This window comes from Ostrinia furnacalis, unplaced genomic scaffold (genome assembly GCF_004193835.3).
Source record: "Ostrinia furnacalis isolate ACB-3 unplaced genomic scaffold, ASM419383v2 OfSCF6157, whole genome shotgun sequence".
Taxonomy (NCBI): Eukaryota; Metazoa; Arthropoda; class Insecta; order Lepidoptera; family Crambidae; genus Ostrinia; species Ostrinia furnacalis.
The window spans coordinates 213,223-232,557 of NW_021136396.1; the positions used below are offsets into that span (position 1 = coordinate 213,223).

A 19,335-nucleotide genomic window follows, 5' to 3' on the forward strand; every position below is an offset into this window, starting at 1 on the left:
TTTCTTAATTTATTATTTTGAAAAATCTATCTACATATATGCATTTTATCAAGAGTTCAAGACTGTCCATATGACTATCCAATAGACTGGATTTAAAATAACAAAATCCTTTTGTTTTTGTACAATATTCTTATTCATTTTTTACTAATGTAGGCCATAGGTACTATATCCAAAGCGAAGAAAAACCAAAAAAAAAACTTTTTTCTCACCTGTCAAATGTCATTAATATAATTTTTGACGTGCAGCGCGGGGGTGTGTTTTGTGTTTTGCAATAGATCTTGAAAAGTATTAAAAAATTAGTCCAAACATTTGCTATCAAAATAATGGAGCCTGAAAAAAATGATGATATAAATTCTATTGAACCTAAGTTTCCTATGTTACCATTTGAAACACAAATATTCATGGATATATTTGAAAAAGATGCTCTCGTAGTAATAGCCAAGTAAGTTTTGAAAAAGTTTAGAAAACCTTATTTCCTCGGGATAAGTTTTAATTACTCACCTATAGATTTCTATAGGTGTAATATCATAATATTCACTGTTGCAGTCCTGGGCGACTAGATACTACTACTAGATACTAGTTTTTCGCGCCTATAATTTTATATTATATTAATGTGTTTGTTTACTTTATTATGATTGCAGAGGTATAAATTATAACACAGTTTTATCTAATTTACTGTGGGTATATAATGATCCAGCAAATTTAATTCTGGTTCTAAATAGCAGTGATCATGAAGAAAAGTATTTTACAGAAAAGTTTAATTTAAATACTTTACCAACAGTTGGATCTGAGAGGTAGTATCTTTATTCAACTATGCTATTGATATAAAATAAACTACTGTTTAATGTTATTTTGTACATATTTTTTTGTCATTAGAGAAAAAGCATATTTGGAGGGAGGCATACATTTTGTTTCTACCCGCATCCTAGTAGTGGACCTCCTAAAAGACAGGGTTCCAATACCTAAAATCACAGGCATTATTGTGTTGAGAGCTCACACCATATTAGAGTCATGTCAGGAAGCATTCGCATTGAGATTGTACAGACAGAAAAATAAGGTATGCTTTTTTTTACTGATTTATTTGTGTGATTTGTGTTATTAGTAATTAAGGTAGTCATTGTAATTGTAACAATTTCTTTCAGACTGGATTTATTAAAGCTTTCTCCAACTCTCCTATATCTTTTACATTTGGATACCATCAAGTGGAAAAAGTCATGAGAGCTGTATTTGTAACTGAATTATTTTTGTGGCCTAGGTATGTTCTTCATTAATTTAGTTATTGCTACCACAAAATGTGTCTCTGGCATACAGCCAGGATTGCCACTGTGATGTTTCAAGGTTTTTTTTAATGTTAATTAAGGTAAAATCATCTTTTTTAGATTTCATGGAAATATAATCAAAAGTTTAAAAAACAGACAAGCTGAAGTGATAGAACTGCATGTTCCTCTTACATCGAATGTGAACCACATTCAAACCTGTCTTATTGATATCATGAATTACACTGTGAAACAGCTCAAAAGCATCAATAGGTCTTTAGACCTGCAGGTACAACTTTAACCTACATACTAGACTAGATATTCAGTATCCATATTATTCACAAGTTCTGAGAAATAAAGTTTTTCTGTAGTGTAATTTTATTTTATTATATCTTATCCTTTCATCATCAAAGCTAATCTGGTAAAAATCTAAATTAAATCAAAAATTTATATATATTTGTGAGTCAATTATTTATTTATTTGTTCATAGTACTTACTTTACGGAAACTGCGTGATTTGCGCCATAACAATTGACGCACTCTCTCGGGACGATTCACGTGCGACCGACTCTTGATCCGTCGTAAATAATCGAATAAATAACTTGCCATGATCGCCACGTATGATAATAAGAACATAAAAACCTGCGTTGCTGTCTTTAAAAATAAAAATGCGTTCTACCCGCAACCGGCCGCGCGGTTACAAACTGCTCCGTTATTTCTTCCTAGCTAATGTATGTGTACCTACATGCGTATGTGCGCCACGCCGCCACTACATGCTTGTTTATGATTTTGTTTTAATTTAGCTTAAACTACCCAATTCTGTCTTTCAGGAAATAACAACCGAAAATTGTCTGACCAAAAAATTCCACAAAATACTCCAATCGCAACTGGATTGTGTATGGCATCAGTTGAGTACAAGAACTAAAGAATATATTCAAGATCTCAAAGTTTTAAGAAGTATGATTATGTGAGCATATTTTAATCTATTCTTCTGTCCTGATACTTTTATAATGTTTCATTTAAAAATAATTAAATTGTATGAAAAGCCTGAATTTCCTTTCAAACCTTTTCATATTGTCTCGATTTTGAAATACTTTATTCTGACCTATTTACGACACTGGAATTATATTCATGTTTTCAGTAATGTTATACACGACGATTCTGTATCCTTCTATGCATTGGTGAGCAAATATAGAACACCAGAGTATGCTCAAATAAATTCAGGATGGATACTTTTGGACTCTGCAGAACAACTATTCCGATTAGCGAGAGGGAGAGTTTACAATCATAAAAGTGGTGAGTAATAGTTTATTATTAATTAGAATAAGTAGAAATGGTACAATACATAGATTGGACATAATATCAGGTAACTTAGAATTTAAAGTATTGTACATGCATGTTTCAGAATTTGATCCAGAACCATCACAAAAATGGAAATGTCTCAATGAACTTCTATCTGAAGAAATTCCTGAAGAAGTTAAAAAGAAGCAAAGTGGAAAGTTACACAACACAAAAATATTAATTCTGTGCCAAGATAGCAGAACGTGCTCCCAACTAAACCATTATTTGACAATGGGCGCAAATAAATACCTTTTCTATACAGCTTTTAGAAGAGATTTAACAATTACTAAACTTTCATCCAAGTATAAGACCTATCAAAATGATATCCCTTTAGAAACTAAGAGTAAAACAAATAAAGATAAAAAAGAAGATACAAATGACCAAGAAAATGAAGAAAATAAAGATTCCGAATTGTTTGATGAGGAATTAAATACAGATGATACAAATAAATCAAATTATATCTTGACTTTAACACAGGTTACACAAAGAAATAAGGAATCGAACGAAAGTATGTTTGAACCTATTTCGCAGGTAAATCTTAGCATTCAGTCAGTAGACTCCTATCACTAATATGTAACTGTTAATTTATATTTATTAAATCGCTGTTTTCAGATGGATAGTTTGGATATAACTCAGATTGAGACCGAAAAACCTGTAATATACATCCAGACTTTCAAAGAAAATGGAAACAATTTCTCTCTTGAAAGAACCTTGGAACTGTTGCGTCCAGAATACATAATATTATACCACAGCGATGTAGCAGCAGTGAGACAGATTGAATTGTTTGAATCTCGAAAAAAAGAAGAAGAGTCTAAAAGTAAAGTTTATTTCATGATTCATGACAAAACTGTCGAAGAACAAGCTTATCTTACGTCACTGAAACGGGAGAAACAAGCATTTGAAACACTCATAGAGGCCAAAAGTGTAAGTAGTATTGTTTATAGTAATAGCAATTCATTCGTCTTTGTCTTCATCTTGAGCATTTCTTAAATATTATCATTTTTCGTATTCTTTCCATTTGAGGATGGCCCATCCCCCTTAGAGTTTCCTGTAAAAAGGACCTCCTATCAATAATATCCCATTCTATACCTATTGCATCAACAGAACAATAAGTTTAGCATATTTTTTAACTACAATTACCTACTCATATTTCAGTCAATGGTAGTGCCAACATATCAAGATGGAAAAACCGACGAATATTTCAATTTAAACGTCGAAGAAGATGAAGAGTCTATTGATACACGAAAAGCAGGTTAAAATATACTTTTATGTTTTCTACAATACTGTATGTGTGTCTTGGTGGATTTGTAAAATTGAATGAAATCTAATTTATTTTAACGGGATGTGGCTGTGTAATTAATTTATTTAAAATTTCAGGTGGGCAGAGTACTCAATGCAAAGAAAAACTGGTTGTTATAGTTGATATCAGAGAGTTTCGCTCCGATCTTCCTTCACTACTTCATAGGAAAGGCATTAACATAGAACCTGTTACTATCGCCGTAAGATAAATATTTATTGATCTATTAATAATTAATTATTTTGTTCTTATTAATTTACTAACATGTTACCTACGTTTTTAGATCGGAGACTACATCCTTACTCCTGAGATATGCGTTGAACGCAAATCAATATCCGATCTGATTGGATCTTTGAATTCTGGAAGACTGTATACACAGTGCACCCAAATGTGTCGGAACTATAGTAGACCGATATTGCTCATTGAATTCGACCAAAACAAGCCATTTAATTTACAGGTACGTAGGTAAATAATAGATTTATCNTGATACTTTTTGAAAAAAATCTGCTTTTAAATTTGTGTTTTTTTGGTTATTTGATAAATTTCTCCAAAAAATGCCCCTATAACCGGTGGTTTTTATTAATTTGTATTATTCTCTATCGTATTATCTTCGTAAAACCAAAAATCGCATGCCTCTATCCCTATCACAACGTTTGCAATGATCGTTTGAACTAAGCCTCTCCGTGCGCGCCATTCAACGCTTCGTTAACAACGAAACTGAAAATGGCTCTAGATGTGTAATTTTGATAAAGACAAGTTACATTTCAAATAAAAACAAAAGATTTCGAAGTAAAATAAGCATTTTAGTTAAAATTAAAATTGTCTCTACCTGCAGCGGAGAATAATGTTGTGGCAGGCCTTTGTTCAAACGATCATAGCAAATGTTGTGATAGGGATAGAGACATGTGATTTATGGTTTTACAAAGATAATACGATAGAGAATAACACAAAGTAATAAAAACCACCGGTTATAGGGGCATTTTTTGGAGAAATTTATCAAATAACCAAAAAAACACGAATTTAAAAGCAGATTTTTTTCAAAAAGTATCATTTTTTATTATTTATTGGCATTTTTTGTGTATTTTATGTATTTTTGTAGTTACGCCTGTTATTTAGCATTATTACTGTTTTTATTTCATCAGGATATACCGCTTAGTTTAAAAGTTATTACGTTTTCTTTACAATAAGTAATTGGAAGAAAAAAAAATCTCTAAAAAATTTTAAAAAAATCTCAAAAATTTTTTGACCTCTTTTTTGTCGATAAAAATAGGTCTAGTTTCATCTATTTTCATATGTACACTTTAACGTGACTCACACTGTATATTTATCAAGAAATCATGTCACCATGATATTAGGTACTTAGTACCTTATTCGATTCGATACTGAATAACTGTTTTTTTCCAGGGCCATTTTGTTGTATCAACTGATATATCAAGGGTAGATATCCAACAGAAATTACAACTCCTAACTATACATTTCCCGCGACTAAAATTAGTGTGGTCACCCAGTCCTTATGCTACAGCGGAATTATTTTATGAACTCAAAGTAAGTTTGAAAATGCTATATTAGGACCCTCGCCCACGGCGACTTTTTGTAGCGATGCAGTCGCGCTGCTGTAGTAGCGCGTTGGCATTACTTCTGTGAAGCGTTGCAAATGCGACTAACGCGCGACAAAAAGTCGCCGTGGGCGAGGGCCTCTAGTGCTATAAAAATTTCAACCACTTTAAAGATTATATCTGTAATGCAATTTTCATTACTTGTAGCAAGGTAGAAAAAACCCCAATGTAGCTGAAGCACTGGCCCTTAGTGGCGAAAATACCGCAGACGATATGAACTACGAGCGATACAACATAATGGTCCATGATTTCATACAAAAATTGCCTGGTGTTACGTCAAAAAACATTGCACGAATTTTAAATAGAGGAGTTTCCCTGGATCATTTAATTTCTTTATCACAAGTAAGTTATTATGGTTAGCCAAATACAATGATATAATTTTTGTGCCTTCATTTGGATAACACCATTGAGGTGCATGTTGCTTTCTGCCCCTTCTCTGTGCTTTTTTTGCTTACAAACCCTAATAACGTTTTACTTTATTTGCTACAATCGCGCGATACACCTGTTATGGTTACTACTACTGTAGCGTGCCCAGCGTGTCAAAAGTCGCGCTCTTAATTGTTCACGGTTTGAGCCACTTTTATAAAGTAATTGAACTGATTCAGCCACATAATCGGTTGTAAATAGACTGCGTTTCAGTGTGCACTTTCGTATCAACATCTAATCATCTTATTACATTACATCCCACTAGTCCCAGCCTCCCGCCTTACAACCAAAGCCCCCTGGGAAAATTACGCGACGCAGTTAGGAAAATTGCTATAGATAGTGACCTTGCTTTTTTTATTCTAGGAAAAACTAACGGCGATAGTTGAAAACAAAAATGAAGCTGAAACATTACATTCAATACTGCATGTTAAAGCAAAACCTGCCGACCCATCAAAAGACGAAAAACCATTTGGAAAAAAGAAGTTTGTAGGAAAACCATTATTTAGAAGTAAAAAATAAGCTGTATAAGTATGTAATAAGTTCCATTTATTTATTTTTACAGTAAAATTATAAGCAATAAGTATTCTTAAAATTGCATTTTTTATAAAAGGTGCATATAAATCGAGGATATATCCAGCAAAATGTATTTACCGCCAAGTACCTAAAACAAGGCGATAGGTTTAAAAAGTATTTATCATAACTTGAGATAATTTTAATGTTTAAAGTTTAATAGAACAACTTTTTTACATGCAAGTCTAGGACTGCATGCATTGTTAATAAGGCTGCTTGTGAAAAATAATAAGTTAGAATACACAACAACATACTGCGGATATGACAGTAAGATACATTGCCAAAATTATCTGACTAGTGACTATACATAATTATAATAATGAGATAAGTTACAGAACTTCACAATAAATGACATACTATGCCCAGAAAATAATCGTAATGTATACCAAAATTAACATACAACATGTAACAATTACGATTTTGTAATGTCACTCACGGTATTGGTGATCTTTGTCAGTTAGTGGTACATAGATCACACTCATGAGTTTCTTTACTGTTGTCGTGCCATCTGCTGCTTTATCAACCTAAAAAGAAAAAAAATCTTTAATTGTAGAAAAAAGTTGGCTACTTAGCAAAATCTTTAATGTCATCTAAAATACCTGTGTAAGATGTTGTTCACCGCCTTCAGGTCCAACCGGTACGATTAATCGTCCACCAGGTTTCAACTGGTCAACTAACTGAAAAAAAAAATGTATTAAGAACTTAAGCAAAAAAATATAACTTTGACATTATTATTTGAATAGACACTTACTGCCTGTGGCAATGTGGGTGCTGCTGCTCCTACATGGATAGCATTATAGGGTGCTTCTTGTGGATAACCTAGACGTCCATCGCCAACTACAAAAGTAAAAATATGATAATCAACATTTTTGAAAAGCAAAATTAAACTACAGCATCTGGAGCAAACTCAACTAAATAATCACCTATAAGTTTGATCCTCTCAGAGGACAACAATTCAGGGTGGTCATTTTTTATATTCTTTGTAGCCAATGTCACCAGATCTGGTATATGTTCAATCCCCACCACTCTGCCATTCTCCCCCAACATTATAGCCATGCAAGCGGTTAAATATCCTGAACCAGAGCCAACGTCCAGGGCTTTTTCTCCTGGAATTAACTGACTTTTCAACCTTTCTAATGCATGGGCGTGCTGTAAACAGATTCAGGATATATTGTGAAAATGCTAAAATTAATTATAAGTTGTAATTTTTTTATAATTTACAAACCATGTGTGGAGCACTAATCGTAGCAGAATAGCCTATAGATTGAGGTGAATCGTGGTATGGTGCGTACGGACAGTAGTTCTTCCTGTCGACAGCGGTCATTGCAGCAGCCACTGAGTCTGATTTTATTATTCCATTTGCTGCGAATTATTCATAATAGTATACTAAATTCAGCGATAAATTAATGGAATCAATGTTGGTAACATATATGAGATGAGCAAACACATATTTTTGTATCGTAGTACAGGTTGAAAGAAAGAAAGAATAATTTTTGCAATATTTATATACTTTTTTATAATGTTAATAGAATTAGAACAGGCATACAAGAACTGAATTTTATTGTAAGACGATGGTAAGTTCAGGAAAACTAACGTACTTCGTAGATGTCGAACCATATCAGCATTATTCACCCCATGACTTCGCCAAGCCATAATTACGGTCAAGATAAAGCCGCCAACAACAGGCAAAGCAATATTAACCCATGAACACTTAATTTTGGCAATATTTTTTATTTAATTTCTGTATCAAAAAATATTTTTTTCAGTTTCAATGACGTTTAGACATTGACAGTTTATTTTTTTTTTAGGATTTTTCGGCTTCGGATCGAGTCCATTATATCCACAGCTTTAAGGACGACGCACACTTATCTCTCGGAAAGGGAACTCGAATTGTTCAGTATTCTTTTTATNAAATAAATCTTTGGACAATTTCACACAGAAACTTAACTTTTTTTATGAAACTTCCTACTGCAAAGTACTGCAGCGAACACCTATCGAAATCGTAACATACAACCTCTATTGGACAAGCCCACGAACCGTGTTACATGGTCAACTAGCTTACGGCTCCCGTATCCAGAAAAGACGCGTCTCTTCGTCCACCCTTGCGCACCCTTTCGCAGATACAAATCGTATAGATATTGAACTTTTTAAGCGAGAGTTGATTAGTGTGCTGTGACCTCTATACTGGGAATAATCGATTGAGATATTCAAAGCCGTAAAATTAATTAAAAAAAAGTGCTGTTAATGTCAGGTGAATGTCAAACCAATTCGGGTCGGTGTTTGCATTTTTGGTGTTTTGTTGCACTTTTTGCAGATACAGACGCTATAGTTCTACTTTTGTGATTGTTTTAATTAATTTACACTGCTGTGAAAATATCTCTGTAAAACCGCAAGCGAGGAAATAAAGTTAGAAGCCTATAAAATGGTATGTGACGGCCCTGACCCGCCTGAGAACAACGGGAATGACCTGATACCACCCCCACGACACGATTTATTGATGAACGGTAATCTGGACGAGGGTAGCGATGATGAGCAGAATGAGCACTTTGGCTATGAACCCTTGCCCCAAGGTCCCGACGCTGTACACTCCGACCACGACCTAAGTGATGAAGATGCTGAGGTAATTACTGTATAATTTAGTGTTACTACACTACTGTGCAATGATTTATTATGTACACTAGTGNTACTAGTGTGTTGACAGAGTATCTTGTGCTGCTTCGTCTCATTTATTGTCCGAAGTATTGGTATGGTTAAAGTAATACTGAGTGTAAATAAACTTTTTACAAACCTATTTGCAGAAAATAACTTACTTTAATGACTATTAGTAGATTAAAATAATGTTTACCATCAATTTGATTGAGAATTAATTTTATTATTTCAGAATCTTCCTGCAACTGAGCCACAAAATGATGTCCCTGTGATAGAATCAATGGATTCAATACTAACTCGAGAAGTTTGGAGTGCACCTCAAAGATCAGAATCAATTCAAATGGACCATGATCGAGCTCAGCAAGTAAGGATTTACATTTCATTTCCTCAACTGAATACATTTTGTTGCTTACCTACTGTTTTTTTTAAATATAGGCTAAATAATGTTTGTAGTTTGTCATAAGAAATTGTAGTACCTAAGATAAAATTTCAAATGGTCTGGCCCAAATTCAAAATCTGTCTTGTATTTCCTTTAGTACATATTATTATATGCATTGAAAGAGTTCAAAGAACAAAAAAAAAATTAATTAACTATCTTTACTACTACTATCTCCTTTTTTATTGTTATTTATATTTTAAGGTGATGTCTGCAATGGCAAATTTTGCCTTACCACAAGCATCCATACCAGAGTGGGCACAAACTATCACTGAAGAACAATGGAAACAAACACTTAACGATAGAATAGAAAAATTAAGAAACAACAGGTAATGTTAGTTATTTATTAGTGTGTATTTTTAAGTTTAATATTGATCAAATGTATTGAAAGAAAATAAATATTGCTATGTTATTCCATATTGAGTTTCAAGTATCAACATTTACCTAGTCCAATTAATGTTTACTATGGTAAAACTATGATCCTTAATTATAATGCTTGTGCTTGATTACTTGTTTACCTTGAGTTGGAAATAATAGGAAGAATAACTAAAATTCATTTATTAATTTTGACATCACATTTATTAAAATTGCAAAACATTACAGGAAAATTAAAAAATCCTTAAAAGAAAACAATTTTATTAAAATTATAACATTATGGTTTGTATGGAATCTGAATAATGTATGTTGCCTGACAATCTATTATTAATTACATAAAAAAGTTCAGTTATTAAAGCTTTTTTTTTGTGATTTTTACCATATCATGAGATTCACCATTCAAATGAGAAAAAAAAATTAGCTAAGACATAAACAGTAAAATATCCCTGATTTGCATTTACACAATTCAAATAACGAAATAACCCATAATTTTTACTCGACTACAGTAGTAAAATTTTCGATCTCCCTGCTCTTGATTATTTAAAAAAAAATCGCTAAAGAAGATTGTAATTAATGTGTCAATGGCCTCTGTGTTTCTTAAATTGGGATGGGATAAATTATACAGGTACAAATTCGATCGAAATTGAATCGTGATTGTAGGTAATTGGTTTAATTCGTCACGTAAAATTGGTTGTTAAAACCTGTTTCTTTCTTATATCAAAACAATTTTGTTCTGATTATGTCATGCATAAAACGTAGTTATGTATGTTACAAAATAAGATTTGTGTTCGACTCCGAGCGCGATAAATCGTGATATTCGCACTTTGTAATTTGTGGGTCTACCCTCTATCACTTATGGGTACGTCGTTTTTGTATTTTCTGTCACTGTCGCTCATGCCAGTAATGTCGCTGTTGCAAAGAAGGGATAAATAAAATTTAAATTACGGAAATAATTATAAAGAGTAGGTCATAAGGTAACGCGTTGCATAAAATATGACAGGAACATTCTTGATTGTCGAAATCCCGTTAGGGCGCAGCATACTACTGAAAAGACATGAGGTGGGTGCACTTTTGACAGTACAACCTGACTAACCTGTCTACTTACAGAGGGCCAATGAACTCTCGGTGTAATTATATTAAAATTGATATTATTATTTACATGTGATAATATTTGGTTCCTCTTCTTTTAGATTATTGCTAAATTAGTGTTAATTTAATATACGGAACATGTATCAGAGACTTTTACTCAATAGTTGGGTCGAACACTATAGCGCTAAACGTAACCAGTTTGGTCTTCTCGTTCCTGATGAATAGATAGAATGGCGAGTCTGCGTAGAACGTCTCCGCCGTACGCGCCATCACCGCGCTGGTCGCAGCCACTGCTTCGGTGCCGTATTCTGTGCAAAATATATTTCTATTAGTTACATAAATACACTAGGCATCAAATAAATCGCACCTCCCGCGACAAGCACTTATCAAACGTATGCATCCCCACTTCCCACCAACATTGGTACCATTTGAAAGCCTAGTTCTAAACTTCATGTCATTAAAGGAAAGGTTTTTACCCCAAAAATGTGTGTTTACAAGGATCCAGAGTCACTTCTTCAAAAAATAGGTAGTTACGCTATAGCCATTTTTTATGACTATAAAACTGATAAGTTGGGATTAATCGCTATCCATCTGTTAAAGAGGACACGTGAGATCTTTATTTGGTTTTATAACCATTAAAATTGGTCTAATTGATCCCAGAGGTGAGCCTAAAGTGAGGTCTATTTTCAAGTCACATTTATGGTATATGTTAATCATTTATTTAGAAATGAAATGTATTTTTCTTTAAGGATATTTATTGGTCTTTCAAATAACACCAATATTATTGGGGTACCATAATTGTGTCAGAAGAAAATTTTTAAAGTTCGCGTCGCGGAAGGTGCGGTTTATTTGATGTTGAGTGTAGTTTCAGAATGTTTTTCTGTATGGAGAAGATGGGTTATGGTATCTATCTGCCCTTACTCCATCACGAAACGCTCTAGTTTCTGCAAACAGGGAGCTTTCGTATAAGTACACTTTTCTCAAATAAACTGTAGTCTATATGCAGATTGATCTAAATGTTTATTTATTTGCGCTGTTTATGGACTTATTGAAGTGTTAGTGAGTTATTTATCACTTATTAAACTTTTAATTAAGTGACTAAGCTGCGCAGCGCCGTTACATTAACAGTACGCTGTGACTCAGCCAGCAGTACCGACAGCTAATTTGCGTAACATATGCATACAAATATGTTGAAAGACTCACCGTCTATAGTCATTTTGACTTCATGCATCACTGAGTCGACGTGCACGGACGGGTTGACAAACCCGTTGACCATGTCCTTTAGTGTGCGCGCCTCGCCCTCGCCTGTGTTTATTCGGCTTATCAGCTCCTCTTCATTGGTATTAGCAACTTGATCGCTCTCCAGCATGACAGCGAAATTCGCAACTCCAGGTGTGAACATCGATCTGGCACCCAACCCACTCAAAGTATCCTTCAAGTCTACCTTACTTTCAAGCTTCATTTTAGGGAAACGAATGACACACTTCTTCCTCTTCATGTGATCTATCAATTTATCAATCTTTTCGTAATCTAAACGATCTAGTAAATCAGTTAAGTTAACACGCTTTGGTAATCTTGGTTTTATTACGTACATCGTTGTCACTGTATCGTTGTACGGCAAAGCAATCATCTGTAGGCCTGAAATGTAAAACATTTTTTTTTTCAAATAATGGATATTGAAAACAGCATTAAGTTTTCACATTTTCATTGATTCCTTACCATCTTCAAATGAAAAAACGTAGTCAAAATCTCCGAAATTAGCCATCAAATCTACCAGCACTTCTTTGGTTGGCGTTTGGAAGGGTAACCTGAAGGAGAGGAGAAAAATATAGATAAAATTTTACACTTAAAGCTGCATTTTAAGTAATTAAGTAAGCTTAAGTCACTCCTGTCCTTTACCTGTTTGTCCCTCATTGGACATCGGGAAAAAAAAGTTGCGATATCCGCCACGTTCATGAGTTGATTTATGTAATGTCAATTTTTATATTTCAGTTATTGCTGTTAATTGTGTAAAATCTAAATGAAAAATCTCAAAAATCAAACTTATGTGTTTGAATAACATACTTTCTCGTATACTCGGGTACGAAAGGTTCCGCCCATTGTCCGCTGAAGTAGAGGGCGCTGAGAAGCACTGCTTTTGTCGAAGCTGGCAGTGGCTGCTGCTGAAAGTTTTCTATTTTGTTGTTGGTGTGGTTACTCACCCATCTGAAATACAATGTTATTTCTTTAGATTTTTCAAATACAGTCCAACTGATTACCATTAGAACATTAAACAAATATTAACATACACGATCAGTCAACAACAAAAACACGAATACCAAAATTGTACCTACAACTTTTGTCTATTATGATAATAAGATAATATAGGTACATTAATTTTAGCATGCCATCTAAAATTAATGTACCTATATTATCTCACTTTTCAAAATCCTAATATAATAATACTTTTATACTTAGGAAGAAATGCCACATTGATCATGTCTAAATATTAATAAGTATTAAGTAAGTATCTTTAAGTAGGTATTTAACTTTTTCGTGTTGCAAAGGCTGCGGTTAAAGAGCATAAAATACTTATGGCTATAAATACTCTCGTAAAACTAAAACCTCAATACCACGAAAAAGCATCGTAAGTATGGCAAAGTCAAGGTGAACATGCAATGTAACAGTTATGCAAAGATAGTGCTAACTTTTGTAGGTAACTTTTAACATAACTTTTAGATCAGTTTATGTAGGTAAATAATAGGAACTTAATAATATTACTCCATCAGTTAGCCAAGCAACAAACTGCGGGATCAAACACAAATCTTTTCAGGGTTATCAGTTGTTTACAAGTTAATTTATTATGAACTGAAGTATGACTCAATTCGTATTCGGTAATTAAGTGGTCAGAATGATTTCTGTTTACTTATTTTTGTTGCGTCTATTTTGAACGCTAATACGGAAAACAAAACAAGCGTAAAGCGTAGCCTGACCGGGGTATAAGGAAAAACCGTACAATACTAACTCATTAATCATTTGTTTAACTTTGTCGCCATCTTGAAAGTCAGCACGGAGAGCTTCCCCGTGGTACACCCGCTGTAGGTAGGAGCGGAATATGTCCCGGAGCCGGGACTGCTCGCTGACGAACACAGCATTTGCGTATAATGTCTTTGTGTCGTTTGCACTTAGAGACCGCAATCGCGACCCCAAATCCTCGTGGTATTTTCGGTTCACGAGAATATCTGCGAAAAAAAAAGATAAATTGGGTATTTTATAACTTATACCACGCACGCACGCAGTCAACCGGTATCTTCCGCAACGTAAGCGCGGGTCTTTACCGTCACAACGCAGCGGCCACAGCCGAGCTTATAATGTAGAGATAACAAATTAATTTATTTTGTTGTAGTAGTTTTTTCATCCTACAAAAACCAAAACACTATTTTATGCAGGTGCAGACGCAGAGGAAATGCTAAATAATAGTAGCACCTTATTTGGTTCCAAATGGTGCGATTTTGCAACAAAAAATTAGTCTGATGCGCTGTCGACTGTACAATTAAATTAGTGTAAAAAGTTTTGGCGCGCAATAATCTAATAATTATGGAAATCACCGTAAATCTTTAGTCTTTAGGAACATGCCTACTTACGTTAAGAAGTAAGTAAGTAAGTTAGCACGCACTAGGGAATATGGACTAGGTACCTAGACCTAGGCATATTGGAAAATTCTAGCTTGATTAATATTCACCTGAATATTTCAGTATGAATCTGAGTCCATGAAAAAATATTTATAGCACTTAAGGCGTACTTTAAGTGCTATAAAGTCAAAGGCAAATCGATCGCACCAAGCATACTTATCTAGTAAAGTTATAACTATGGTTACTTATTTAAAAATTTTGCCGTAGCCGTTGTTTAAGAGTTGTTTTTTTCATATGGAAGTGTAAATAGACAAACTTTATCCACGTGGTCGTGGCCTTACCTAATTACCTAAAGATAATATCGAAAATTATAAGTGTACTAGTACAGTCAGAATCAAATAGTTCGTGACACTCAAAGTTGTGCTCAAAGTGACCAAAAAGTTGACAACACAACCTTATTCCGATTGTAACAAAGACGTGTTGCGAACTTTTTAGCTCCTTTTGGGTATCACGCACGAACTATTTGACGCTGACTGTACTTATACTGATGTCTAATCATTAGAAAAACAATTCGCTAACTATAATTATCTTTTATTTGTGAACTTATCATGTTCTTTTTTATAACAGTTAATGATGATGCCCATCCATCAGCCGCTTTGCCTCTCGTCTCGGGATTAAAAATATTTTTACTTCTCATTTGTCTGTTACAATGATATTAAATATTACAATTTTATAACCGAGGTATTGAAGACGAGGATAATACAATGAGTAAGTACCTAAAATAATGATAAAAATAAGTCTTCAGTGAAGATGTCTCACTTATCGTCGGGTAAGTTCTATCACCACGTAAGTCATATTTTGGCGTTTTTGTCATTTTGATGCTAGAAAATCGAAAGACGGACGCGTCGTTTCGTCCAATCCTGAAAAGTTGCTAATAATGACTTACGTGGTGATAGAACTTAAACGACGTTATAGCATTTCTAGAAGTTAACTCACAAACAGGTGAAAAACAAATTTATTTTGTGTTTCCTCGTGTTCTTAGACTGGATTAACGGGTACCTTCTTAACGTAGCTGAGTCCAGTTATAAGTAGACTCCTAACTACATCTGATCTTTAACGCAAAAGCGTAAATTATTGCCGTTAACTTGGTAAAAGAAATCCTATTACTACTTTACTAAAGAAAGCGTCTAAAATGGGTCGTTGTATTCTGAACTATTGTCATTATAAGTAGAAGTCCCACTTAACGGCACATGTGTAAAGAAATGAATTAACTGTGTCTATGTGGCACTTCGATTCGTTCCTTTCAACCAAGTGACGTCCACAGCTGGACAAAGGCCTCCCCCATGGACTTCCACAACAACCGGTCCTGGCCGCATTCTGTAGGTACTTCCCGCGACCGTCACTAGATCATCGAAGAACCTCTTCTATTATTTATACCATTATTATTGGTAATCTTATGTGACGTTTTAGTTGGCTTACCTTGGCTAAATCCGATTAGTTCTGCAATTTCGTCGTAGGTAGTTCCCGCGCTTCCCAGAAGCGTCATAGCAAGTAGACCTGTTTGTCATACAAATAGAGTCAGTTCGTCATTCACGTTGAAAATTAACACTTTTCTAAGTAAGTGGGTTTACATATTTAATGAATCATTCATTCATATTTGAGTGTCAGTTACGTTTCACACCTTTGTTCGATTGTGGAAAATCCTTGCTGCTAGTTTCATTACTTATTATTTGATACTGGTTAGTTACTCTTCCTTCGTCTTACGTTATGAGTCTATCGTATTTATGATGAAGTGGTTGGCCTAGCTAGGCGAAACTAGTTTGTCCTACGAGGTGACATGACGTAATAACATAAAATAATAAAATAGAAAGAAGTGCTTACCAACGACGCCTGTAGGAGATACCACGATGTTCTGGTCTGTGCTCTGGTTCATCATGGCTTTAATCATCTTGAAGCCGAAAGCATTGACAGCCTTCGCCACTCCATCATCTTCGGCCGGAGCCGGAGCTGTGGTAGTCGAAGTAGATGATGGTGGATCGTCGACAACAGTGCTGTTAGAAAATTGATCGCCATTAAAATATGTATGTATTTACAAGATAAGGTACCAAGTATTTACTTATGTTAATGTAAGTAAGTACAAACAATAGGTAAAGTTTTTCTTCGTTATTAGCGTTGTTAGTATGTTGAACCTTAATTTAAGAAAAATATTTTTCCTAGGAAAATGTAAGTTTCCTTTAAATATAGTTGGAAGAACCTACCTGGTTTTTACATCACTGTCTTCTTGTGGTCTTGGATATGCCAATGATGCGTAGCATAGCAGGATGGTAAGTTGTACGTAGATTTTCATTTTCAAATAAAATCTAAAAAAAAGAATAAGTATGCTGGTAAGTGACATTTTTAACAACACCAATCTAAAAAATAATATGACTGGTAAATAAAAGTTTAGACGCGTCTGTGGTAAGCGCAACTGACTCAAACCCAGAAGTCCCGGGTTCGAATCCTAGTGGGTGGGGGCAGTTATTTTCTGCTCCGTTTAGTTAAAAAAGGTATTTACTAGATTAATTTGGATGAAAATCTTATCGAAAAAGTCGTGGACTAATATAGAATTTGCGGTTTTATAGGTGTCTAGAGCCTTTGAGATTTTTTGGTCAGTTCGTATTTTTAGATTACTAATAATTTCTTACCGAGGATTGCTTTTAGAATAACATAGAACTCTTCCTCCAACTCTTTCCTGTCTTAGTTTTATAGTAGGTAGGTGTATTTATTTTGAGTTGCTACGTGAGATCATAGGTATAAGAAACACGTACCTTTACCAGACTACCTATCCTTGTTGAATTCTATGAATAGGCTAAAAGTTCGCACGTTTTCATCGTGTGCAATTTCGGAATGCATCATTATCAACATTCATGCGACTTCAGCCACGTTCTCTTACTCACAGTAAATTATTTAGGTATAATACGTACCGAAGTACTTTTGACTCTTTATCACGGTGGACCAAAAAAAAACAAACCAAAATGTAGATAAGTACCAGTAGGATGGTACCTACGCGCACGCATAATAAATAACTCAAACACCATGCAACTCGACAAACAAAGTTGCTTCAGTTAGGTACACAAACACCATAACATAAAGAAAGCATTTTGTAAAAAAAACCCTACTTGTTATGTGGCGTAGTCGCGCGGTGATCCAGCTTCGATTCCACGGATCAAATAAAAAAACTTCTTGGGACTTTCTAAAGCTGAGTAAAGCTACAAATAAGCTTGCACCTGGGTGTACTGAGACTTAAAGGTAAAGAATAGGCAGTAATCTTGGTTACCTCGTACGTTGAATAAACTGAAGGAACCTTAGTTTGCTTCAAGACCATGACAACAACTTGTGAATTGTTTTGTATTTATAGGAGGTTTTCCTGCCAGTTCGAGGCATCGAAAAACGATATCCGCTCATGTTCATGATGCTATGTGATAGATGAGATAACAATTAAAATTATTATCCAATTCACAACAACAATGAAATAATGCAACTTTAATTGATATTATCTTTTCCAACAGGTACCTAACTCTACTTAGTATATAGGATGATGTGTACCTACTCTCGTACCTATGTAGGTACTCGTAGTTGCCAATTTGTGAAAAATCCGAATGAAAACACTATAAAAAGTTATGCAGATAATATTTTTGAAAGTTAAGCTCATAATTAATTACCAAAACAATTAAATAAGATGTAAAAGTTAAACTTTGTCGAGACATTGGTATAGGAATTCCGCTGCAGGAACTAACAAGCCATAAATTAATTTAATTTAGAAAAGAAGAAACCACAGCTACTGAAATAAGATCTAGACATAGTTTTTTTAGTTTAATAAACCTAGATTCATAGGTCTTTTTAGGGTTCCGTAGCTAAATATGTATTTATAAGTTATATAGGTAAATATTATTTAATGTGTACTTACTTAATATAATAATTTATTAAAATTAAATGATGCCAATGCAATGACCGCAATAACCAAATTTCTATAGTTTTGCTTAGGTATTCCTTTACATACAATTCATAGTTACTTACTTAGACCATAGAGAAAAGTAATACATAGGAAAACTTAGACTACTTAGTTAAATAGGTACACACCATGAAAGATCGCCAGTATTTTTTTTATTTTAGTAAGTAAAACAGAAACTAACTAAATAATAATGAGCAACGTTAGTCAGATTACACTGTAACTATATTTTGTAAAGCATATTTATTATCTTAGTTATTTTCATTAACTTACCTATTTAATTGACCTTAAATCATTTATCATTAGATGTCAGCAACACCAACACAGCACCACCAACACGAGTGTTCACTCACACACAGTGCACAATACTAAATGATTAAAACACGAACGTTTCTCTGCGCTTTGAGTAGTAACCTTGAAAAGCAAAATAGGATGGCCGCCTATACCCGACATTAATACCGGTCCAAAACGTTGCACAGCTAGGTACAATAAGCACAACTATTACAAAAGCACTGATTAATATCAATAATTAAACTTTGTCACAAGGCTCTATGTTATCGCGACATTTTTGGTTTAAAAAAATCGCCTCCGCCAGACAGCACACTATGTCTCATGGTCAAAACAAAGGCATACAAAGGGCCGCATACTTGTGTACTTCTTTAAGATGAAGTTAAGACCAACA

The 19,335-nt window shown here is 34.1% G+C and overlaps 4 protein-coding genes across 8 annotated transcripts; 2 read left to right on the forward strand and 2 right to left on the reverse strand.

The window, feature by feature from the left end:
- Positions 1 to 244: 244 nt before the first annotated feature.
- On the forward strand, positions 245 to 8,392 carry mei-9 (DNA repair endonuclease XPF mei-9). Of its 3 annotated transcripts, XM_028317318.1 has the most exons (16): positions 250 to 442; positions 642 to 794; positions 877 to 1,057; positions 1,143 to 1,255; positions 1,380 to 1,545; positions 2,086 to 2,222; positions 2,397 to 2,551; positions 2,661 to 3,127; positions 3,209 to 3,520; positions 3,752 to 3,848; positions 3,974 to 4,095; positions 4,177 to 4,350; positions 5,298 to 5,438; positions 5,657 to 5,851; positions 6,299 to 6,463; positions 8,314 to 8,392. In XM_028317318.1, the coding sequence occupies exons 1-15, from the start codon at positions 324 to 326 to the stop codon at positions 6,452 to 6,454; spliced, it is 2,688 nt and encodes an 895-aa protein (XP_028173119.1). In that variant the 5' UTR covers positions 250 to 323; the 3' UTR covers positions 6,455 to 6,463; positions 8,314 to 8,392. The 3 variants fall into 3 exon arrangements, with proteins under 3 accessions (XP_028173117.1, XP_028173119.1, XP_028173120.1); XM_028317316.1 differs by lacking the exon at positions 8,314 to 8,392 and having other exon boundaries at positions 245 to 442; positions 6,299 to 6,662; XM_028317319.1 differs by lacking the exons at positions 5,657 to 5,851; positions 8,314 to 8,392 and having other exon boundaries at positions 6,299 to 6,662.
- Positions 6,475 to 8,290, reverse strand: Pcmt (Protein-L-isoaspartate (D-aspartate) O-methyltransferase). Of its 3 annotated transcripts, none has more exons than XM_028317321.1 (7): positions 8,104 to 8,290; positions 7,731 to 7,867; positions 7,429 to 7,654; positions 7,257 to 7,342; positions 7,105 to 7,182; positions 6,942 to 7,029; positions 6,475 to 6,596 (listed from the first exon to the last, which is right to left on the reverse strand). In XM_028317321.1, the coding sequence occupies exons 1-7, from the start codon at positions 8,156 to 8,158 to the stop codon at positions 6,583 to 6,585; spliced, it is 684 nt and encodes a 227-aa protein (XP_028173122.1). In that variant the 5' UTR covers positions 8,159 to 8,290; the 3' UTR covers positions 6,475 to 6,582. The 3 variants fall into 3 exon arrangements, with proteins under 3 accessions (XP_028173122.1, XP_028173124.1, XP_028173123.1); XM_028317323.1 differs by having other exon boundaries at positions 8,100 to 8,290; XM_028317322.1 differs by having other exon boundaries at positions 6,906 to 7,029; positions 8,104 to 8,277.
- A 363-nt stretch (positions 8,393 to 8,755) lies between the features above and the next one.
- Positions 8,756 to 10,589, forward strand: LOC114362066 (male-enhanced antigen 1). Its single transcript, XM_028317324.1, has 3 exons — positions 8,756 to 9,125; positions 9,387 to 9,518; positions 9,795 to 10,589. Exons 1-3 carry the CDS (start codon positions 8,928 to 8,930, stop codon positions 9,921 to 9,923), a joined length of 459 nt encoding a protein of 152 aa, XP_028173125.1. The 5' UTR covers positions 8,756 to 8,927; the 3' UTR covers positions 9,924 to 10,589.
- Positions 10,511 to 19,073, reverse strand: serpin-13 (serine protease inhibitor 13). The gene is made up of 9 exons (XM_028317320.1): positions 18,927 to 19,073; positions 16,924 to 17,025; positions 16,547 to 16,716; positions 16,145 to 16,222; positions 14,059 to 14,275; positions 13,119 to 13,259; positions 12,774 to 12,862; positions 12,258 to 12,692; positions 10,511 to 11,362 (listed from the first exon to the last, which is right to left on the reverse strand). Exons 2-9 carry the CDS (start codon positions 17,010 to 17,012, stop codon positions 11,208 to 11,210), a joined length of 1,374 nt encoding a protein of 457 aa, XP_028173121.1. The 5' UTR covers positions 17,013 to 17,025; positions 18,927 to 19,073; the 3' UTR covers positions 10,511 to 11,207.
- Between the last annotated feature and the right edge of the window lie 262 nt (positions 19,074 to 19,335).